Raw genomic sequence first — 25,997 nt, 5'->3', positions numbered from 1 at the left:
TATTGTCCCTGACCGTAGTTACAGCTCCAGACATCAGCGCTGCGGTGCACTTTGGTACACATCGACAGGCTCAAGGACTGGAACCCCTTCTCTTCCACAAAATTGTGCAAGGCTGGTACTGCCTTCTTCACAAAGAAATGACCACTTGGCACTCTCCACCTTGTCTCGGCACAAGCCATCAGGGAGGGACTGCAGCACCAGCAACTTAGACAGGAGCACCCTCACCTTCTGCCCCGTTGGATGAGTTGGCGCATACTGTTGTCTCTTGGACATGGCTTCACCGACGGATTGTTGACGGAATGGCTGAATAAAAGTAGAAGGTGCAGGAGCATCTGGAGCGACAGAAGGAGGGTATGACACACAGCTCCCTCCGGCTGAGGTGGTGGAGCCTTGGCCTGCTGAAAGAGGAAGCAGCGCGCCACTGGGTGATGCAGCATGCTGGACCACTACATAGGAGCCACGGTTCTCCCAGGCTGCTTAATGGTGGCGAAGCATATGTTGACGCAGGGCCGTGGTGCCAACATTGGGACACTGGCCACGCTTCACCTTCTGCCGACATATCTTGCATTTGGCTATGTGAACCTCCTCCGGATGCTTGATGAAAAATGGCAACACCGCCGAGTAGCTGATTTTCCCACCAACAGTCTGCACTAATTTACTGCTATTGCCACCGTCTCCAGGAACCCTTGTTCCACTACCTCCCGGGAAGGTAGGCTGCCGCGAAGCAGGTGGTCTCCCCCGGAAACGTTTGACTTCAGAATTTCCACTTCTGCCACCATGCTGACTGCCAACCATGCTACCACCTTGCTGGCTCAACTGCTGCCTCACGGGCAACTTGCAACTCTCTTCTCCTGATGATGATGAAGCCCCTTCTTCTGCTTCAGGACCCTGAACCCTGGCAACACCGCCTCCAATGTCACTCTCCTCATCACTCCTTGCCCACCTAGAGGAGGAAGCGGCGGATGTCTCCTCCACTTCTTGGCTGGGCAGTAGCTGCTGACTCTCCTCTATTAGATTGTCCTCAGTGAATAGTGGAGCTGAACCCACAGCATAAGATACTTCTGTAGGGGAGGGAACAGCATAGGACAGAGGCAATGGGAAGACAGGGACTGCTCCCGGGCAATGTCAACTGAGGGATGTGTCTGAGGAACCACCGACTGTTGACCAATCGACGACGGCAGATGGGTTGCTGGTCGAGACACGACCGCTAGCTCATAACAGGAGCTCAGGCCACTCGCCCCTAGTCTGCTGCGAACTATGCCTGAAGGATTTAGGCCTCTTCCACTCCTCTGTGCACATCCTTGCACTTCTTTGCCTGACATACTCAGTGCGTATATGAGGGGAGTACAATACGCTTCACTATGCTTAAAACAGTATTTGTCTAGAACAGCAGCAAGTGTGCACTTTTGGCTGGCCTTTCACAGTATCTAGGCCCTTGACAGATTAACACGTACAAAATAGTACACTACTTAGATGTACGTATGCGGTATGCACTTATGAGGGCAGAAAAATGCGCTACAGTACACTTAAAAAAATGATCTGAGTACAACACCAGCCGGTGAGTACTTTTGCCTGGACTTTCACAGTATGTAGGCCCTTGACAGATTAACAGGTACAAAATGGTACACTACTTAGATGTACGTATGTGGTATGCACTTATGAGGGCAGAAAAATGGGCTATAGTACACCTAAAAACTCTGTATTTTTGTAAAACACAAGCCGGTGATTACTTTTGTCTGTCCTTTCACAGTATGCAGGCCCTTGACAGATTAACAGGTACAAAATAGTACACTACTTAGAAGTACGTATGCGGTATGCACTTATGAGGGCAGAAAAATGCGCTACAGTATGCCTAAAAACTCAAAAAAAGCTGTGTACTAAACACAAAATTGCACTCTGTCAAAGACTATTAAGAATGGACTGCTGTGTATTATACCATCTACAGACTAGTATAACCAGCAGATGATTTTTTTGTGGAACAAAGACACTGAATTACTCTGAAAAATTATTCCTGCTTCCTCTGCTAAGGTTTATGAAGTTGAGGAAGCTTGTTGAAATGTATGAGGCAACACACAGCTATCTGCCCCTCTTTGTAATAATATGCCAAAGACAGTGACGTTAATGCCTGCAGCTGCAGTAAAAATCCTTTTCAGTGAAAAAAACTATGCTCTCCGTCCACGAGAACGCTGATGTGACTAGGAGGATGTTAAACACTGCTGGACTATGCTTTTCTCTGCTGTAACACACACACACACAGGCTCTGCTTCCTATGATCCTTCTGCAGTGTATTGTAATGAAGTGAGGAGCCGGAATTATGGCTGCCAATTATATAGGGCTGTGACATCACAGGGGTGACTGGCTGCTGATAGGCTGCATCCTGCATGTGATTCAGGGTCATCTGGCCTACTTCCCTTCCTGCCTTGCCTTCTCGCCTTCCCAACGTTCCTTGCCCCATGTTCTGACATGTGGATCCGCCATTTTAGATGACCTGGAGCCTGCACCGCAGGAGACTGCACTCTGCGGTAATGATTCTAATAGTGATGCCTGTAATCTGCATGTCATACTGAATAACAGTATTATTTCACTAACACAGCACACTCCCTATGCGTGTAAGGACAAGGCAAAATATTCTACACCCCTATTGAGCCTCTCTGTAGGCCAGAAATAGCCATTTTTAATAGCAATTTGCCGCGAATAAATTTGGTGCAAAACATTTTTTGGGGAAAATTCAGCAAATCGTCCGAATCAAATTTTTCAGAAATTCGCTCATCTCTAAAAGTAATACACTAGTTCTTAGTTTACTCACTGATGGGTGTACACTGGTTGGCTCCCATTGCACTGTGCAAAATAAAATATTTACTGATCTGAGCTACAATGCAGGTCCGTAAATGGGCACTGTCACTTTGTAGAGACATGTCAAAAGTTTTGATTGCTTAGGGTCTGATTGTTCAGACTGTGACTAGCTGGGAGAATAGCACACTACGCGAGACAAACTTACATTGGTCAGCTGCACTTTTCTCTCCATACATTCTTATAGTCTGGGTCTGAACACTCAGACCCTGACCAATCAAAACTTTTACATGTCTCTAGGACATGTCAAAAGTTTTTAAAAGTGAAAGTTACCCTTTAAATAATTCCCTGGAAGGTCCTAGAAGTGCTATGATGCTCATAGAATGTGTCGGCAGATAAGAACCATTTGGCCCATCTAGTCTGCCCAATAATCTGAATACTATGAATAGTCCCTGGCCCTATCTTATATGAACGATAGCCTTATGCTTATGCCATGCATGTTAAAACTCCTTCACTGTATTTGCAGCGACCACTTCTGCAGGAAGGCTATTCCATGCATCCACTACTCTCTCAGTAAAGTAATACTTCCTGATATTACTTTTAAACCTTTGCCCCTCTAATTTAAAACTATGTCCTCTTGTGGTAGTTTTTCTTCTTTTAAATATGCTCTCCCCCTTTACCGTGTTGATTCCCTTTGTGTATTTAAAAGTCTCTATCATATCCCCTCTGTCTCTTCTTTCTTCCAAGCTATACATGTTAAGGTCCTTTAACCTTTCCTGGTAAGTTTTATCCTGCAATCCATGTACTAGTTTAGTAGCTCATCTTTGAACTCTCTCTAGAGTATCTATATCCTTCTGGAGATACGGCCTCCAGTACTGCGCACAATACTCCAAATGAGGTCTCACCAGTGTTCTATACAGCAGCATGAGCACTTCTTTCTTTCTACTGCTTATACCTCTCCCTATACATCCAAGCATTCTGCTAGCGTTTCCTGCTGCTCTATTACATTGTCTTCCTACCTTTAAGTTTTCTGAAATAATTACTCCTAAATCCCTTTCCTCAGATACTGAGGTCAGGACTGTGTCAAATATTCTATATTCTGCCTGAGGATTTTTACGCCCCAGGTGCATTATCTTGCACTTATCCACATTAAATTTCAGTTGCCAGAGTTCTGACCATTCTTCTAGTTTGCCTAAATCCTTTTTCATTTGGTGTATCCCTCCAGGAACATCAACCCTGTTACATATCTTTGTGTCATCAGAAAAAAGACATCCCTTACCATCGAGGCCTTCTGTAAAATCACTAATGAAGATATTAAACAATATTGGTCCCAGTACAGATCCCTGAGGTATCCCACTGGTGACAAGACCTTGCTCTGAATATTCTCCATTGACTACAACCCTCTGTTGTCTGTTACTCAGCCACTGCCTAATCCACTCAACCACTCCAAGCTCAATGACTGTAGTTTATTGATCTTCTATGTGGGACAGTGTCAAAAGCCTTACTAAAATCTAAATATGCGATGTCTACTGCCCCTCCGCCATCTATTATTTTAGTCACCCAGTCAAAAAAAACAATAAGATTTGTTTGACATGATCTCCCTGAAGTAAACCCATGTTGTTTTTCATCTTGCAATCCATGGGATTTTAGTTCCACAATCCTATGCTTTAGTAGGGTTTCCATTAATTTCCCCACTATTGATATCAGACTTACTGGCCTATAGTTGCTTGATTCCTCCTTACTACCTTTCTTGTGAATGGGCACAACATTTGCTAATTTCCAATCTTCCAGGACGGCTACTGTTAACATTGATTGGTTAAATAAATCTGTTAACGGTTTTGCTAGCTCACCACTAAACTCTTTTAATAATTTTGGGTGTATCCCATCAGGCCCCTGTGATTTATTTGTCTTCACTTTAGAAAGCAAACGTAGAACCTCATCCTCTGTAAAGACACATGCATCAAACGATTCCTTAGTTTTCCTCTCTAATGGAGGTCCTTTTCCTTCTTTTTCTTCTGTTAAAAACTGAACAGAAGTATTCATTAAGGCAGTCGGCTAGCCCCTTATTCTCTTCTACATACCTTCCTTCCTTTGTTTTTAATGTAGTTATTCCTTGTTTTAATTTCCCTTTTTCATTTATATATCTGAAGAATGTCTTATCCCCTTTTTTCACAGACTGAGCTAGTTTTTCTTCTGCCTGTGCTCTAGAAGTTCTTATAACTTGATTGGCCTCTTTCTGCCTAGTCTTGTATATTTCCCTATCTTCATTGCTCTGGGTTGTTTTATAATTACTAAATGCTAGTTTTTAGTTTTTTATGATTTTGGCCACTTCTGCTTAGTACCACAGTGGTTTCTTCCTTTTTTCTGCTTTTACTGACAAGTTTAGTGCAATTTTCTGTTGCCTTCAATAAAGCGTCTTTTAGTAGTCCCATTTCTCCTGAACTTCATGTAATTTGTTTCAGTCTGATAGGGACTCATTTATGACTAATCTCATTTTTGAAAAGTCTGTTTTTCTAAAATCTAAAACTTTTGTTTTTGTGTGGTGCGACTCCTTCACTGTTCTCATATTGAACCACACTGACTGGTGATCACTAGATTCCAAGCTTTCACCAACAAGATCATATCCCAAATCCTCATTTGTGAACACCAAATCCAAAATGGCCTCCTTCCGCGTTGGCTCCTCAACCACTTGTTGTAGAGATAATCCCAGTAGGGAATTTAGAATATATGTACTCCTGGCAGAACTAGCTATTTTGGTTTTCCAGTTTATATCCGGAAGATTGAAGTCTCCCATAATGATAACTTCTCCTTTCATTGCCATTTTAGATATTTCTTCAACTAGTAGATCATCTACTTCTTTAACTTGGCCAGGTGGTCTGTATATCACACCTACACGAGTTACTGCATGATTACCAAACTGCAACGTAACCCAAACTGACTCTGTGGTTGCCTCACTAACTTGTATTAGGTTAGATTTTATGCTATCTTTCACATATAGGGCCACTCCTCCTCCTTTCTTGCCTTCTCTGTCTCTTCTGTATAAAGAGTACCCTGGTGTGGATATGTCCCATTTATTCCTTTCATTAAACCATGTCTCAGTAACAGCCACTAAATCTACATTCTCAGATGCCATTATTGACCCAAGTTCATTGATTTTATTACCTAGACTGTGGGCATTTGTAGACAGGACTCTGAGCTTGTCATTTCTTAACCTCTGGGCTACTGACATGTTCTGGCATTGTTTCGGGGACAATTGGCCTTCCTAGTTTAAATACTCCTTAGCAAATTCTTGGAATTGTTCACTGAGTACATTTGTTCCTTTGAGAGAAAGATGCAAACCACCTTTTTGTACAGTTCCTTTCTATTCCAAGTAGAGCTATCATGAGACACAAAGCCAAATCCTTGCTCTTGACACCATTTACTAAGCCATAAGTTGAACTCTTTAATGTCCCTGTGGCTCATGTGCAACTACTCCCCAAAGTATCTTTCTGTCTCTGTATCTCCTCTTTGGTTATCCCCTAGATTGTAGAATCCTTTCCTTACTTTGCTTTGTTCACCATACTCTAAGCAAAAAAAACACTCACATGACTTATGGTACAGACGCTACAACAGTTATAGCATAATATCAAGTAACATAATGGAAATACATGTAAGCTATGCAGAACAAGATTCATTATGCATAAACAACATATTTTATTACAATCAAAATGTAGTAATAAGAAAATAAATGTCCAGCATCCAACATTTCTATCTTCCAAGATCATGCAGTTATATGAGCTCTGACAACCTCTTCTCAGATTGATTTAAATGAAGACGACAGTATTGAAATTTTTAAACATGTTTTTTTTTTTCTTGTACCTAGACAATCATTAAGATCTTCTCGAGAATTACAGAAACAAACATTGGCACGTTGGTCACCAGCATCATTGCTATCGTTGTTCTGGTGCTGATGAAATTTCTGAATGAGAAGCTTGCTTCCAAACTAGTGATTCCAATCCCTATTGAACTGATCATGGTAAATATCAATATTAAAAACATACAAAAATAAATGTTGTTCTTTAAGTATTTTTATATTTTCATTTATATATGATTTTGGAAAAGTTGGGTGACCACTGAAATGACATGTCATTACAGTTCACCCATTGGCTTTCTCAAATTACTGAAGTTCTAATCTAATTAATTATGTGGCAACACAAAGGTGGGCTCCAAAAGTACGAGTGGAACATGGTCATTGGATTGTAGAACTACAAGTACCAGACACAAACAGGGAAGTGGTCATAGAACTTGCAGGCATTGATAAAGCAGAAATTGATTTCCTCCCATTGAATCCTGGCCACATAAGAGTACACGATTTCACACATTCATATATCGTATAGAATTAGCTCCTTCTCTCACAGTTGATACCTCCCAGATAATAGATATTTCACCAGATTTTGATCTCTGCTAGAATGTAAATAAAACCTGTTTCCCTATAATATCATCATTTTCTAAAAATATGTATTTGAGAAAAGTATTTGAGTAAACACAGCTCAGTAATCCTGCAGCCCCTATTACACGGGAGATGTGGGGTCTGCAGTCAATCGTTTTTGATAGGTCAAAATGACCCAATCATAGTTACATAGTTCATAAGGTTGGAAAAAGACCAAAATCCATCAAGTTCAACCTATATCCCATGATAGACTTATCATTCCTGCAATTTATTATTAGTTTCTCATAAATATGATGGCCACCATGCATAGAAGATCAGTGCCCTTGAACACTTGCACTCTATGTATAAACATGTTTTTACAGAAAGACCTGCAATTACCTAGTCAATCTTATCATTTTCAGCTCATTGTCTCCACTGGCATATCATATGGTGTTGGATTAGATGACAAATTTGGGATTGAGAATGTTGGGTACATCCCTGTTGGGTAAGTAATATAGGATAAAAGTATAACCGCTAATCATTAGATATGTGACTACCATGACTGGAAAGGTAATTATGTTATAAAATTAATTGTAGGAAACCCCTTTAATTTCCATGTGTGGCCACTACTTTGTGAAGCTCACTGCACATGGACTGATTTAGCTCATGTTGACCACAATACTACATATGTATTCAGTAATCTCCCAGGCTGCCCCCTTGTGGTAGCTGCGAACACATTCTTTCAATTTATGTCAAAGCAGAGGATTTGGAGTTCTGTAATAAAAAAAAAAACTTCAAATAAAGATTTTGGACTTAATATTGTGAGCTGCTATGGCTCATTGGTCATTGCTTCTACTAAATAGACCTTTATCCTGTTATCTTCTTTAGTTTGAAGGCCCCAATGTTACCTGACTTCAGCCTGTTTACAGATATAATTGGAAACGCCTTTGCCATTGCTGTGGTAGGCTATGCCATAACCATTTCTTTGGGGCAAGTGTTTGCCTCTAAGCATGGTTACAAAGTGGACAGCAACCAGGTGAGATAATATTACCCCTTTTAATGCTTTGTGGAAATCATTTCTTATGAGTCATGGTGGTTAAAGAATTATTGGGGGAAAGGGATACAGCTGAAGGGTATAGAGCAGTCTACATAGGCAGTGCTGAGGTGACAGACATAGATATGAGGGTAATATACAGTCTATATAGGCAGTGCTGAGGTGACAGACATAGATATGAGGGTAATATACAGTCTATATAGGCAGTGCTGAGGTGACAGACATAGATATGAGGGTAGACACAGTTCATAGACAGACAGCGCGGCACTACTATCCCTTCAGGTGCAGAACGATGATGACACGGCAGACCAGGACTATAGTTTGCTGGGGGTGGTGCTCTGACTAGCAATAGTGCATGGAATCGCAACAAAGAAGAAGAGAAAAATAATCTGCAACTCACCGCGGTCAGCTGGCCGCGGTGAGTTGCCGATTATTCTTCTCTTCTTTGTTGCGATAGATATGAGGGTAATATATAGTCTACATAGGCAGTGCTGAGGTGACAGACATAGATATGAGGGTAATATACAGTCTATATAGGCAGTGCTGAGGTGACAGACATAGATATGAGGGTAATATACAGTCTATATAGGTAGTGCTGAGGTGACAGACATAGATATGAGGGTAATATACAGTCTATATAGGCAGTGCTGAGGTGACAGACATAGATATGAGGGTAATATACAGTCTATATAGGCAGTGCTGAGGTGACAGACATATATATGAGGGTAATATACAGTCTATATAGGCAGTGCTGAGGTGACACATAGATATGAGGGTAATATACAGTCTATATAGGCAGTGCTGAGGTGACACATAGATATGAGGGTAATATACAGTCTATATAGGCAGTGCTGAGGCCACAGACATAGATATGAGGGTAATATACAGTCTATATAGGCAGTGCTGAGGTGACAGACATAGATATGAGGGTAATATACAGTCTATATAGGCAGTGCTGAGGTGACAGACATAGATATGAGGGTCATATACAGTCTATATAGGTAGTGCTGAGGTGACAGACATAGATATGAGGGTAATATACAGTCTATATAGGCAGTGCTGAGGTGACACATATATATGAGGGTAATATACAGTCTATATAGGCAGTGCTGAGGTGACACATATATATGAGGGTAATATACAGTCTATATAGGCAGTGCTGAGGTGACACATAGATATGAGGGTAATATACAGTCTATATAGGCAGTGCTGAGGTGACAGACATAGATATGAGGGTAATATACAGTCTATATAGGTAGTGCTGAGGTGACAGACATAGATATGAGGGTAATATACAGTCTATATAGGCAGTGCTGAGGTGACAGACATAGATATGAGGGTAATATACAGTCTATATAGGCAGTGCTGAGGTGACAGACATATATATGAGGGTAATATACAGTCTATATAGGCAGTGCTGAGGTGACACATAGATATGAGGGTAATATACAGTCTATATAGGCAGTGCTGAGGTGACACATAGATATGAGGGTAATATACAGTCTATATAGGCAGTGCTGAGGTGACAGACATAGATATGAGGGTCATATACAGTCTATACAGGTAGTGCTGAGGTGACAGACATAGATATGAGGGTAATATACAGTCTATATAGGCAGTGCTGAGGTGACAGACATATATATGAGGGTAATATACAGTCTATATAGGCAGTGCTGAGGTGACACATATATATGAGGGTAATATACAGTCTATATAGGCAGTGTTGAGGTGACACATAGATATGAGGGTAATATACAGTCTATATAGGCAGTGCTGAGGTGACAGACATAGATATGAGGGTAATATACAGTCTATATAGGTAGTGCTGAGGTGACAGACATAGATATGAGGGTAATATACAGTCTATATAGGCAGTGCTGAGGTGACAGACATAGATATGAGGGTAATATACAGTCTATATAGGCAGTGCTGAGGTGACAGACATATATATGAGGGTAATATACAGTCTATATAGGCAGTGCTGAGGTGACACATAGATATGAGGGTAATATACAGTCTATATAGGCAGTGCTGAGGTGACACATAGATATGAGGGTAATATACAGTCTATATAGGCAGTGCTGAGGTGACACATAGATATGAGGGTAATATACAGTCTATATAGGCAGTGCTGAGGTGACAGACATAGATATGAGGGTCATATACAGTCTATATAGGTAGTGCTGAGGTGACAGACATAGATATGAGGGTAATATACAGTCTATATAGGCAGTGCTGAGGTGACAGACATATATATGAGGGTAATATACAGTCTATATAGGCAGTGCTGAGGTGACACATATATATGAGGGTAATATACAGTCTATATAGGCAGTGCTGAGGTGACAGACATAGATATGAGGGTAATATACAGTCTATATAGGTAGTGCTGAGGTGACAGACATAGATATGAGGGTAATATACAGTCTATATAGGCAGTGCTGAGGTGACAGACATAGATATGAGGGTAATATACAGTCTATATAGGCAGTGCTGAGGTGACACATAGATATGAGGGTAATATACAGTCTATATAGGCAGTGCTGAGGTGACACATAGATATGAGGGTAATATACAGTCTATATAGGCAGTGCTGAGGCCACAGACATAGATATGAGGGTAATATACAGTCTATATAGGCAGTGCTGAGGTGACAGACATAGATATGAGGGTAATATACAGTCTATATAGGCAGTGCTGAGGTGACACATAGATATGAGGGTAATATACAGTCTATATAGACAGTGCTGAGGTGACACATAGATATGAGGGTAATATACAGTCTATATAGGCAGTGCTGAGGTGACAGACATAGATATGAGGGTCATATACAGTCTATATAGGTAGTGCTGAGGTGACAGACATAGATATGAGGGTAATATACAGTCTATATAGGCAGTGCTGAGGTGACACATATATATGAGGGTAATATACAGTCTATATAGGCAGTGCTGAGGTGACAGACATAGATATGAGGGTCATATACAGTCTATATAGGTAGTGCTGAGGTGACAGACATAGATATGAGGGTAATATACAGTCTATATAGGCAGTGCTGAGGTGACAGACATAGATATGAGGGTAATATACAGTCTATATAGGCAGTGCTGAGGTGACAGACATAGATATGAGGGTAATATACAGTCTATATAGGCAGTGCTGAGGTGACAGACATATATATGAGGGTAATATACAGTCTATATAGGCAGTGCTGAGGTGACACATATATATGAGGGTAATATACAGTCTATATAGGCAGTGCTGAGGTGACACATAGATATGAGGGTAATATACAGTCTATATAGGTAGTGCTGAGGTGACAGACGTACCAGTAGATTTGAGGGTAATATACAGTCTATATAGGCAGTGCTGATGTGACACATAGATATGAGGGTAATATACAGTCTATATAGGCAGTGCTGAGGTGACACATAGATATGAGGGTAATATACAGTCTATATAGGTAGTGCTGAGGTGACAGACATAGATATGAGGGTAATATACAGTCTATATAGGCAGTGCTGAGGTGACAGACATAGATATGAGGGTCATATACAGTCTATATAGGCAGTGCTGAGGTGACAGACATATATATGAGGGTAATATACAGTCTATATAGGCAGTGCTGAGGTGACACATATATATGAGGGTAATATACAGTCTATATAGGCAGTGTTGAGGTGACACATAGATATGAGGGTAATATACAGTCTATATAGGCAGTGCTGAGGTGACAGACATAGATATGAGGGTAATATACAGTCTATATAGGCAGTGCTGAGGTGACACATAGATATGAGGGTAATATACAGTCTATATAGACAGTGCTGAGGTGACACATAGATATGAGGGTAATATACAGTCTATATAGGCAGTGCTGAGGTGACAGACATAGATATGAGGGTCATATACAGTCTATATAGGTAGTGCTGAGGTGACAGACATAGATATGAGGGTAATATACAGTCTATATAGGCAGTGCTGAGGTGACAGACATAGATATGAGGGTAATATACAGTCTATATGGGCAGTGCTGAGGTGACAGACATAGATATGAGGGTCATATACAGTCTATATAGGTAGTGCTGAGGTGACAGACATAGATATGAGGGTAATATACAGTCTATATAGGCAGTGCTGAGGTGACAGACATATATATGAGGGTAATATACAGTCTATATAGGCAGTGCTGAGGTGACAGACATAGATATGAGGGTAATATACAGTCTATATAGGCAGTGCTGAGGTGACAGACATAGATATGAGGGTAATATACAGTCTATATAGGCAGTGCTGAGGTGACAGACATATATATGAGGGTAATATACAGTCTATATAGGCAGTGCTGAGGTGACACATATATATGAGGGTAATATACAGTCTATATAGGTAGTGCTGAGGTGACAGACATACCGGTAGATATGAGGGTAATATACAGTCTATATAGGCAGTGCTGAGGTGACACATATATATGAGGGTAATATACAGTCTATATAGGCAGTGCTGAGGTGACACATAGATATGAGGGTAATATACAGTCTATATAGGTAGTGCTGAGGTGACAGACGTACCAGTAGATTTGAGGGTAATATACAGTCTATATAGGCAGTGCTGATGTGACACATAGATATGAGGGTAATATACAGTCTATATAGGCAGTGCTGAGGTGACACATAGATATGAGGGTAATATACAGTCTATATAGGTAGTGCTGAGGTGACAGACATACCGGTAGATATGAGGGTAATATACAGTCTATATAGGCAGTGCTGAGGTGACACATATATATGAGGGTAATATACAGTCTATATAGGCAGTGCTGAGGTGACACATAGATATGAGGGTAATATACAGTCTATATAGGTAGTGCTGAGGTGACAGACGTACCAGTAGATTTGAGGGTAATATACAGTCTATATAGGCAGTGCTGATGTGACACATAGATATGAGGGTAATATACAGTCTATATAGGCAGTGCTGAGGTGACACATAGATATGAGGGTAATATACAGTCTATATAGGTAGTGCTGAGGTGACAGACATAGATATGAGGGTAATATACAGTCTATATAGGCAGTGCTGAGGTGACAGACATAGATATGAGGGTCATATACAGTCTATATAGGTAGTGCTGAGGTGACAGACATAGATATGAGGGTAATATACAGTCTATATAGGCAGTGCTGAGGTGACAGACATAGATATGAGGGTAATATACAGTCTATATAGGCAGTGCTGAGGTGACACATAGATATGAGGGTAATATACAGTCTATATAGACAGTGCTGAGGTGACACATAGATATGAGGGTAATATACAGTCTATATAGGCAGTGCTGAGGTGACAGACATAGATATGAGGGTCATATACAGTCTATATAGGTAGTGCTGAGGTGACAGACATAGATATGAGGGTAATATACAGTCTATATAGGCAGTGCTGAGGTGACAGACATAGATATGAGGGTAATATACAGTCTATATAGGCAGTGCTGAGGTGACAGACATATATATGAGGGTAATATACAGTCTATATAGGCAGTGCTGAGGTGACACATATATATGAGGGTAATATACAGTCTATATAGGTAGTGCTGAGGTGACAGACATACCGGTAGATATGAGGGTAATATACAGTCTATATAGGCAGTGCTGAGGTGACACATATATATGAGGGTAATATACAGTCTATATAGGTAGTGCTGAGGTGACACATAGATATGAGGGTAATATACAGTCTATATAGGTAGTGCTGAGGTGACAGACGTACCAGTAGATTTGAGGGTAATATACAGTCTATATAGGCAGTGCTGAGGTGACAGACATAGATATGAGGGTAATATACAGTCTATATAGGCAGTGCTGAGGTGACACATAGATATGAGGGTAATATACAGTCTATATAGGTAGTGCTGAGGTGACAGACGTACCAGTAGATTTGAGGGTAATATACAGTCTATATAGGCAGTGCTGATGTGACACATAGATATGAGGGTAATATACAGTCTATATAGACAGTGCTGAGGTGACACATAGATATGAGGGTAATATACAGTCTATATAGGCAGTGCTGAGGTGACAGACATATATATGAGGGTAATATACAGTCTATATAGGCAGTGCTGAGGTGACACATATATATGAGGGTAATATACAGTCTATATAGGCAGTGTTGAGGTGACACATAGATATGAGGGTAATATACAGTCTATATAGGCAGTGCTGAGGTGACAGACATAGATATGAGGGTAATATACAGTCTATATAGGTAGTGCTGAGGTGACAGACATAGATATGAGGGTAATATACAGTCTATATAGGCAGTGCTGAGGTGACAGACATAGATATGAGGGTAATATACAGTCTATATAGGCAGTGCTGAGGTGACAGACATATATATGAGGGTAATATACAGTCTATATAGGCAGTGCTGAGGTGACACATAGATATGAGGGTAATATACAGTCTATATAGGCAGTGCTGAGGTGACACATAGATATGAGGGTAATATACAGTCTATATAGGCAGTGCTGAGGCCACAGACATAGATATGAGGGTAATATACAGTCTATATAGGCAGTGCTGAGGTGACAGACATAGATATGAGGGTAATATACAGTCTATATAGGCAGTGCTGAGGTGACACATAGATATGAGGGTAATATACAGTCTATATAGGCAGTGCTGAGGTGACACATAGATATGAGGGTAATATACAGTCTATATAGGCAGTGCTGAGGTGACACATAGATATGAGGGTAATATACAGTCTATATAGGCAGTGCTGAGGTGACACATAGATATGAGGGTAATATACAGTCTATATAGGCAGTGCTGAGGTGACAGACATAGATATGAGGGTCATATACAGTCTATATAGGTAGTGCTGAGGTGACAGACATAGATATGAGGGTAATATACAGTCTATATAGGCAGTGCTGAGGTGACACATAGATATGAGGGTAATATACAGTCTATATAGGTAGTGCTGAGGTGACAGACATATATATGAGGGTAATATACAGTCTATATAGGCAGTGCTGAGGTGACACATATATATGAGGGTAATATACAGTCTATATAGGCAGTGCTGAGGTGACACATAGATATGAGGGTAATATACAGTCTATATAGGCAGTGCTGAGGTGACAGACATAGATATGAGGGTAATATACAGTCTATATAGGTAGTGCTGAGGTGACAGACATAGATATGAGGGTAATATACAGTCTATATAGGCAGTGCTGAGGTGACACATAGATATGAGGGTAATATACAGTCTATATAGGCAGTGCTGAGGTGACAGACATAGATATGAGGGTAATATACAGTCTATATAGGTAGTGCTGAGGTGACAGACATAGATATGAGGGTAATATACAGTCTATATAGGCAGTGCTGAGGTGACAGACATATATATGAGGGTAATATACAGTCTATATAGGCAGTGCTGAGGTGACACATAGATATGAGGGTAATATACAGTCTATATAGGCAGTGCTGAGGTGACACATAGATATGAGTGTAATATACAGTCTATATAGGCAGTGCTGAGGCCACAGACATAGATATGAGGGTAATATACAGTCTATATAGGCAGTGCTGAGGTGACAGACATAGATATGAGGGTAATATACAGTCTATATAGGCAGTGCTGAGGTGACACATAGATATGAGGGTAATATACAGTCTATATGGGCAGTGCTGAGGTGACAGACATAGATATGAGGGTCATATACAGTCTATATAGGTAGTGCTGAGGTGACAGACATAGATATGAGGGTAATATACAGTCTATATAGGCAGTGCTGAGGTGACAGACATATATATGAGGGTAATATACAGTCTATATAGGCAGTGCTGAGGTGACAGACATAGATATGAGGGTAATATACAGTCTATATAGGCAGTGCTGAGGTGACAGACATAGATATGAGGGTAATATACAGTCTATATAGGCAGTGCTGAGGTGACAGACATATATATGAGGGTAATATACAGTCTATATAGGCAGTGCTGAGGTGACACATATATATGAGGGTAATATACAGTCTATATAGGCAGTGCTGAGGTGACACATAGATATGAGGGTAATATACAGTCTATATAGGCAGTGCTGAGGTGACACATAGATATGAGGGTAATATACAGTCTATATAGGTAGTGCTGAGGTGACAGACATACCGGTAGATATAAGGGTAATATACAGTCTATATAGGTAGTGCTGAGGTGACACATAGATATGAGGGTGATATACAGTCTATATAGGTAGTGCTGAGGTGACAGACGTATCAGTAGATTTGAGGGTAATATACAGTCTATATAGGCAGTGCTGATGTGACACATAGATATGAGGGTAATATACAGTCTATATAGGCAGTGCTGAGGTGACAGACGTACCGGTAGATATGAGGGTAATATACAGTCTATATAGGCAGTGCTGAGGTGACACATAGATATGAGGGTAATATACAGTCTATATAGGCAGTGCTGAGGTGACACATAGATATGAGGGTAATATACAGTCTATATAGGCAGTGCTGAGGTGACAGACATAGATATGAGGGTAATATACAGTCTATATAGGCAGTGCTGAGGTGACACATAGATATGAGGGTAATATACAGTCTATATAGGCAGTGCTGAGGTGACACATAGATATGAGGGTAATATACAGTCTATATAGGCAATGCTGAGGTGACAGACATAGATATGAGGGTAATATACAGTCTATATAGGCAGTGCTGAGGTGACAGACATAGATATGAGGGTAATATACAGTCTATATAGGCAGTGCTGAGGTGACAGACATAGATATGAGGGTAATATACAGTCTATATAGGCAGTGCTGAGGTGACACATAGATATGAGGGTAATATACAGTCTATATAGGCAGTGCTGAGGTGACAGACATAGATATGAGGGTAATATACAGTCTATATATGCAGTGCTGAGGTGACACATAGATATGAGGGTAATATACAGTGTATATAGGCAGTGCTGAGGTGGCAGACATAGATATGAGGGTGATATACAGTCTATATAGGCAATGCTGAGGTGACAGACATATATATGAGGGTAATATACAGTCTATATAGGCAGTGCTGAGGTGACACATAGATATGAGGGTAATATACAGTCTATATAGGCAGTGCTGAGGTGACAGACGTACCGGTAGATATGAGGGTAATATACAGTCTATATAGGCAGTGCTGAGGTGACACATAGATATGAGGGTAATATACAGTCTATATATGCAGTGCTGAGGTGACACATAGATATGAGGATAATATACAGTCTATATAGGCAGTGCTGAGGTGACAGACATAGATATGAGGGTAATATACAGTCTATATAGGCAGTGCTGAGGTGACACATAGATATGAGGGTAATATACAGTCTATATAGGCAGTACTGAGGTGACACATAGATATGAGGGTAATATACAGTCTATATAGGCAGTGCTGAGGTGACACATAGATATGAGGGTAATATACAGTCTATATAGGCAGTGCTGAGGTGACAGACATAGATATGAGGGTAATATACAGTCTATATAGGCAGTGCTGAGGTGACAGACATAGATATGAGGGTAATATACAGTCTATATAGGCAGTTCTGAGGTGACAGACATATATATGAGGGTAATATACAGTCTATATAGGCAGTGCTGAGGTGACACATATATATGAGGGTAATATACAGTCTATATAGGCAGTGCTGAGGTGACACATAGATATGAGGGTAATATACAGTCTATATAGGCAATGGTGAGGTGACAGACATATATATGAGGGTAATATACAGTCTATATAGGCAGTGCTGAGGTGACACATAGATATGAGGGTAATATACAGTCTATATAGGCAGTGCTGAGGTGACAGACATACCGGTAGATATGAGGGTAATATACAGTCTATATAGGCAGTGCTGAGGTGACAGACGTACCGGTAGATATGAGGGTAATATACAGTCTATATAGGCAGTGCTGAGGTGACACATAGATATGAGGGTAATATACAGTCTATATAGGCAGTGCTGAGGTGACACATAGATATGAGGGTAATATACAGTCTATATAGGCAGTGCTGAGGTGACACATAGATATGAGGGTAATATACAGTCTATATAGGCAGTGCTGAGGTGACAGACATATATATGAGGGTAATATACAGTCTATATAGGCAGTGCTGAGGTGACAGACATAGATATGAGGGTAATATACAGTCTATATATGCAGTGCTGAGGTGACACACAGATATGAGGGTAATATACAGTGTATATAGGCAGTGCTGAGGTGGCAGACATAGATATGAGGGTGATATACAGTCTATATAGGCAGTGCTGAGGTGACACATAGATATGAGGGTAATATACAGTCTATATAGGCAGTGCTGAGGTGACAGACATAGATATGAGGGTAATATACAGTCTATATAGGCAGTGCTGAGGTGACAGACATAGATATGAGGGTAATATACAGTCTATATAGGCAGTGCTGAGGTGACAGACATAGATATGAGGGTAATATACAGTCTATATAGGCAGTGCTGAGGTGACACATAGATATGAGGGTAATATACAGTCTATATAGGCAGTGCTGAGGTGACAGACATAGATATGAGGGTAATATACAGTCTATATAGGCAGTGCTGAGGTGACAGACATAGATATTGTCACGATGCCGGCTGGCAGGTAGTGGATCCTCTGTGCCGGAGAGGGATTGGCGTGGACCGTGCTAGTGGATCGGTTCTAAGTCACTACTGGTTTTCACCAGAGCCCGCCGCAAAGCGGGATGGTCTTGCTGCGGCGGTAGTGACCAGGTCGTATCCACTAGCAACGGCTCAACATCTCTGGCTGCTGAAGATAGGCGCGGTACAAGGGAGTAGACAGAAGCAAGGTCGGACGTAGCAGAAGGTCGGGGCAGGCAGCAAGGATCGTAGTCAGGGGCAACGGCAGGAGGTCTGGAACACAGGCTAGGAACACACAAGGAAACGCTTTCACTGGCACGATGGCAACAAGATCCGGCAAGGGAGTGCAGGGGAAGTGAGGTGATATAGGGAAGTGCACAGGTGAACACACTAATTGGAATCACTGCGCCAATCAGCGGCGCAGTGGCCCTTTAAATCGCAAAGACCCGGCGCGCGCGCGCCCTAGGGAGCGGGGCCGCGCGCGCCGGGACAGGACCGAGGGAGAGCGAGTCAGGTACGGGAGCCGGGGTGCGCATTGCGAGCGGGCGCTACCCGCATCGCGAATCGCATCCCGGCTGGAAGCTGAATCGCAGCGCCCCGGGTCAGTGGATCTGACCGGAGCGCTGCAGTGAGGAGAGTGTAGCGAGCGCTCCGGGGAGGAGCGGGGACCCGGAGCGCTCGGCGTAACAGTACCCCCCCCCCTTGGGTCTCCCCCTCTTCTTAGAGCCTGAGAACCTGAGGAGCAGACTTTTGTCTAGGATGTTGTCCTCAGGTTCCCAGGATCTCTCTTCTGGACCACAACCCTCCCAATCCACCAAAAAAAAAGTTTTCCCTCTGACCTTTTTGGATGCCAGAATTTCTTTGACGGAGAAGATGTCCGAGGAGCCGGAAACAGGAGTGGGAGGAACAGATTTGGGAGAGAAACGGTTGATGATGAGTGGTTTAAGAAGAGAAACGTGAAAGGCATTAGGAATACGAAGAGAAGGAGGAAGAAGAAGTTTGTAAGAGACAGGATTAATCTGGCACAAAATTTTGAAAGGACCAAGATAGCGTGGTCCCAACTTGTAGCTAGGGACACGGAAGCGGACATATTTAGCGGAGAGCCATACCTTGTCTCCAGGGGAAAAAATGGGAGGAGCTCTTCTTTTCTTATCTGCGAACTTCTTCATGCGTGATGAAGCCTGTAAGAGAGAATTTTGGGTCTCTCTCCATATGATGGAAAGGTCACGAGAAATTTCATCCACAGCGGGCAGACCAGAGGGCAAAGGGGTAGGGAGGGGGGGGAAGAGGGTGACGGCCGTACACCACGAAAAATGGGGATTTGGAGGAAGATTCAGAGACTCTGAAGTTATACGAGAATTCGGCCCATGGAAGGAGATCTGCCCAGTCATCCTGGCGGGAGGAAACAAAATGTCGTAAATAATCACCCAAGACCTGGTTAATTCTTTCTACTTGTCCATTGGATTGAGGATGATATGCAGAAGAAAAATTTAATTTAATCTTGAGTTGTTTACAGAGAGCCCTCCAGAATTTAGACACGAATTGGACGCCTCTATCCGAGACGATCTGCGTAGGCAACCCGTGAAGACGAAAAATGTGTACAAAAAATTGTTTAGCCAACTGAGGCGCTGAAGGAAGACCAGGAAGAGGGATGAAATGTGCCATTTTGGAGAATCGATCAACGACCACCCAAATAACAGTGTTGCCACGGGAAGGGGGTAAATCAGTAATAAAATCCATACCAATCAGAGACCAAGGCTGTTCGGGGACAGGCAGGGGATGAAGAAAACCAGCGGGCTTCTGGCGAGGAGTCTTATCCCGGGCACAGATAGTGCAGGCTCGCACAAAGTCCACAACATCCGTCTCCAGAGTCGGCCACCAATAGAAGCGAGAGATGAGTTGCACAGATTTCTTGATGCCCACATGACCTGCGAGATGGGAGGAGTGCCCCCATTTGAGGATTCCGAGGCGTTGGCGTGGAGAAACAAAGGTCTTTCCTGGAGGAGTTTGCCTGATGGAGGCTGGAGAAGTGGAAATCAGGCAGTCAGGAGGAATGATGTGTTGCGGAGAGAGTTCAACTTCCGAAGCATCCGAGGAACGAGAGAGAGCATCGGCCCTAATGTTCTTATCGGCAGGCCGAAAGTGAATTTCAAAATTAAATCGGGCAAAGAACAGAGACCACCGGGCCTGGCGAGGATTCAGCCGTTGGGCAGACTGGAGGTAGGAGAGGTTCTTGTGATCGGTGTAAATAATAACTGGAAATCTTGATCCCTCCAGCAGATGCCTCCATTCCTCAAGTGCTAATTTGATGGCTAGGAGCTCTCGATCCCCGATGGAGTAGTTCCTCTCCGCCGGAGAGAAGGTCCTAGAAAAAAAACCACAAGTGACAGCATGCCCGGAAGAATTTTTTTGTAGAAGAACAGCTCCAGCTCCCACTGAGGAGGCATCAACCTCCAATAGGAAGGGTTTGGAAGGGTCAGGTCTGGAGAGCACGGGAGCCGAAGAAAAGGCAGACTTGAGCCGTTTAAAGGCGTCTTCCGCTTGAGGAGGCCAAGACTTGGGATCGGCATTTTTTTTGGTTAAAGCCACGATAGGAGCCACAACGGTAGAAAAATGTGGAATAAATTGCCTGTAATAATTGGCGAACCCCAAAAAGCGTTGGATAGCACGGAGTCCGGAGGGGCGTGGCCAATCTAAGACGGCAGAGAGTTTGTCTGGATCCATTTGTAGTCCGTGGCCAGAGACCAAGTATCCTAGGAAAGGAAGAGATTGGCATTCAAACAGACATTTCTCAATTTTGGCATAGAGTTGATTGTCACGAAGTCTCTGAAGAACCATACGGACATGCTGGCGGTGTTCTTCTAGATTGGCAGAAAAAATCAGGATATCGTCCAGATACACAACAACACAAGAGTACAAAAGATCACGAAAAATTTCATTAACAAAGTCTTGGAAGACGGCAGGGGCGTTGCACAGGCCAAAGGGCATGACCAGATACTCAAAGTGTCCATCTCTGGTGTTAAATGCCGTTTTCCATTCATCCCCCTCTCTGATACGGATGAGATTATAAGCACCTCTTAAGTCCAGTTTGGTAAAGATGTGGGCACCTTGGAGGCGATCAAAGAGTTCAGAGATGAGGGGTAGGGGGTAGCGGTTCTTAACCGTGATTTTATTAAGACCGCGGTAGTCAATGCAAGGACGTAGGGAGCCATCTTTTTTGGACACAAAGAAAAATCCGGCTCCGGCAGGAGAGGAGGATTTACGGATAAAGCCCTTTTTTAAATTTTCCTGGACGTATTCAGACATGGCAAGAGTCTCTGGGGCGGACAGAGGATAAATTCTGCCCCGGGGTGGAGTAGTGCCCGGGAGGAGGTCGATAGGACAATCATAAGGCCTGTGAGGAGGTAGAGTCTCAGCTTGTTTTTTGCAAAAAACATCCGCAAAGTCCATGTAGGCCTTAGTGAGACCGGTTACTGGAGGAACCACAGAGTCACGGCAAGGGTTACTGGGAACCGGTTTTAGACAGTCCTTGGAACAAGAGGGCCCCCAACTCTTGATCTCCCCAGTGGACCAATCCAGGGTTGGGGAATGAAGTTGAAGCCAGGGAAGTCCAAGGAGAATTTCAGAAGTGCAATTGGGGAGGACCAAAAGTTCAATCCTCTCGTGATGAGATCCGATGCACATTAGAAGGGGCTCCGTGCGGAAACGTATGGTACAGTCCAATCTTTCATTGTTTACACAATTGATGTAGAGGGGTCTGGCGAGACTGGTCACTGGGATGTTGAACCTGTTGACGAGAGAGGCCAAAATAAAATTTCCTGCAGATCCAGAGTCCAAGAAGGCCATAGTAGAGAAGGAGAAGGCTGAGGCAGACATCCGCACAGGCACAGTAAGACGTGGAGAAGCAGAGTAGACATCAAGGACTGTCTCACCTTTGTGCGGAGTCAGCGTACGTCTTTCCAGGCGGGGAGGACGGATAGGACAATCCCTCAGGAAGTGTTCGGTACTAGCACAGTACAGGCAGAGATTCTCCATGCGGCGTCGTGTCCTCTCTTGAGGTGTCAGGCGAGACCGGTCGACCTGCATAGCCTCCACGGCGGGAGGCACAGGAACGGATTGCAGGGGACCAGAGGAGAGAGGAGCCGAGGAGAAGAAACGCCTCGTGCGAACAGAGTCCATATCCTGGCGGAGCTCCTGACGCCTTTCGGAAAAACGCATGTCAATGCGAGTGGCTAGGTGAATGAGTTCATGTAGATTAGCAGGGATTTCTCGTGCGGCCAGAACATCTTTAATGTTGCTGGATAGGCCTTTTTTAAAGGTCGCGCAGAGGGCCTCATTATTCCAGGATAATTCTGAAGCAAGAGTACGGAATTGTACGGCATACTCGCCAACGGAAGAATTACCCTGGACCAGGTTCAACAGGGCAGTCTCAGCAGAAGAGGCTCGGGCAGGTTCCTCAAAGACACTTCGGATTTCCGAGAAGAAGGAGTGTACAGAGGCAGTGACGGGGTCATTGCGGTCCCAGAGCGGTGTGGCCCAAGACAGGGCTTTTCCAGACAGAAGGCTGACTACGAAAGCCACCTTAGACCTTTCAGTGGGAAACTGGTCCGACATCATCTCCAAGTGCAGGGAACATTGGGAAAGAAAGCCACGGCAAAACTTAGAGTCCCCATCAAATTTATCCGGCAAGGATAGGCGTAGACCAGAAGCGGCCACTCGCTGCGGAGGAGGTGCAGGAGCTGGCGGAGGAGATGATTGCTGAAGCTGTGGTAGTAACTGCTGTAGCATAACGGTCAGTTGAGACAGCTGTTGGACTTGTTGCGCTATCTGTTGTGACTGCTGGGCGACCACCGTGGTGAGGTCAGCGACAACTGGCAGAGGAACTTCAGCGGGATCCATGGCCGGATCTACTGTCACGATGCCGGCTGGCAGGTAGTGGATCCTCTGTGCCGGAGAGGGATTGGCGTGGACCGTGCTAGTGGATCGGTTCTAAGTCACTACTGGTTTTCACCAGAGCCCGCCGCAAAGCGGGATGGTCTTGCTGCGGCGGTAGTGACCAGGTCGTATCCACTAGCAACGGCTCAACCTCTCTGGCTGCTGAAGATAGGCGCGGTACAAGGGAGTAGACAGAAGCAAGGTCGGACGTAGCAGAAGGTCGGGGCAGGCAGCAAGGATCGTAGTCAGGGGCAACGGCAGGAGGTCTGGAACACAGGCTAGGAACACACAAGGAAACGCTTTCACTGGCACGATGGCAACAAGATCCGGCAAGGGAGTGCAGGGGAAGTGAGGTGATATAGGGAAGTGCACAGGTGAACACACTAATTGGAATCACTGCGCCAATCAGCGGCGCAGTGGCCCTTTAAATCGCAAAGACCCGGCGCGCGCGCGCCCTAGGGAGCGGGGCCGCGCGCGCCGGGACAGGACCGAGGGAGAGCGAGTCAGGTACGGGAGCCGGGGTGCGCATTGCGAGCGGGCGCTACCCGCATCGCGAATCGCATCCCGGCTGGAAGCTGAATCGCAGCGCCCCGGGTCAGTGGATCTGACCGGAGCGCTGCAGTGAGGAGAGTGTAGCGAGCGCTCCGGGGAGGAGCGGGGACCCGGAGCGCTCGGCGTAACAGATATGAGGGTAATATACAGTCTATATAGGCAGTGCTGAGGTGACAGACATATATATGAGGGTAATATACAGTCTATATAGGCAGTGCTGAGGTGACACATATATATGAGGGTAATATACAGTCTATATAGGCAGTGCTGAGGTGACACATAGATATGAGGGTAATATACAGTCTATATAGGCAGTGCTGAGGTGACAGACATAGATATGAGGGTAATATACAGTCTATATAGGCAGTGCTGAGGCCACAGACATAGATTTGCGGGCAAGGCCCTCTCCCCCTCTGTGTCAGTCAGCAGGTTACTCTGTAATGCTTAACAGTAACCTTTATCATATGTAAAGTGCCCTGGAACCAAGGCACACTATATAAAGAAATAAATAATAATAATAATAAATCTGTCTGTGACCTTAGTATTGCCTATATATACTGTATATAACCCCTAAATCTATGTCTGTGGCCTCAGCATTCTCTATATAGACTGTATATAACCCCTAAATCTATGTCTGTGGCCTCAGCATTCTCTACATAAACTGTATATAACCCCTAAATCTATGTCTGTGGCCTCAGCATTCTCTATATAGCCTGTATATAACCCCTAAATCTGTCTGTGGCCTCAGCATTCTCTATATAGACTGTACATAACCCATAAATCTATGTTTATAACCCCCAAATGTATGTAAATTTTAGTCCCTGCCCCCTTCTCAGATTGACCCTTTTATATAAATTATTGCAAACTCTGCCCCTATTTGTTATCCAATTTATAGGTCAATTCCACTTAATTCATGACTGTTGGCTTTACAGGTAACAGAATGACGCGTTTCGACTGATGGATCAGTCTTCGTCATGAGTATGCATATGACTAAGACTGATCCATCAGTCGAAATGTGTCATTCTGTTACCTGTGCCCTTTTGAATTTGTGTCTACCTTTGAATAAAGCAAAACATCGGACTGAGAGCTGCTGTGCTGGACATTTTGTTTGGGTATTGTTATATATTCCATGTGTGGTCCTTAAGGGTCCGAGACATAGCACAAGGAGGGGTGAGCTGGATGCTACAGTTTTATTCGCACTGATAAATAATGTTACGTGTTTTGGGCTTGAGCTGTCCTCATGGTAACTATGATCTCTTCCAGGAGCTTATTGCTATTGGTTTCAGTAACTTCGTTGGCAGCTTTTTCCAGTGTTTTGCCATTAGCGCCTCTGTGTCCAGGTCTCTGGTTCAAGAAAGTACTGGAGGAAACACCCAGGTGTGTGATCTAGCTATATCTGTTTCTGGGAAAGCTGGGTGACAATCAATATGGCTGCAATTACAGATTACCAACTTATGGATCTCAATTGCAGCTCCCAGCCTAAAGGCATCTAGGATTGCACCAGCTGGAGAACCACAGGTTCAAAATAATACAAAATCTTTTACTAGGTACTAATTCTTTTATTTATC

General features: G+C 43.2%; 1 protein-coding gene across 1 annotated transcript in view; it reads left to right on the top strand.

Moving 5' to 3' along the window:
• Positions 1-25,997, top strand: part of LOC130277454 (solute carrier family 26 member 6-like) — a 50,065-nt gene that overhangs the window by 11,316 nt on the left and 12,752 nt on the right. The window contains exons 6-9 of the mRNA XM_056528125.1: positions 6,653-6,805; positions 7,621-7,703; positions 8,087-8,234; positions 25,693-25,806. Of these exons, the coding sequence (XP_056384100.1) occupies positions 6,653-6,805; positions 7,621-7,703; positions 8,087-8,234; positions 25,693-25,806 (498 nt within the window). The remainder of the gene's footprint in view (positions 1-6,652; positions 6,806-7,620; positions 7,704-8,086; positions 8,235-25,692; positions 25,807-25,997) is intronic.

The sequence above is a fragment of the Hyla sarda genome, chromosome 6, assembly GCF_029499605.1.
Source record: "Hyla sarda isolate aHylSar1 chromosome 6, aHylSar1.hap1, whole genome shotgun sequence".
In the NCBI taxonomy this organism is placed as follows: Eukaryota; Metazoa; Chordata; class Amphibia; order Anura; family Hylidae; genus Hyla; species Hyla sarda.
The sequence above is the reverse complement of the archived record's forward strand: the minus strand, read 5'-3'. Positions and strand labels throughout refer to the sequence as shown.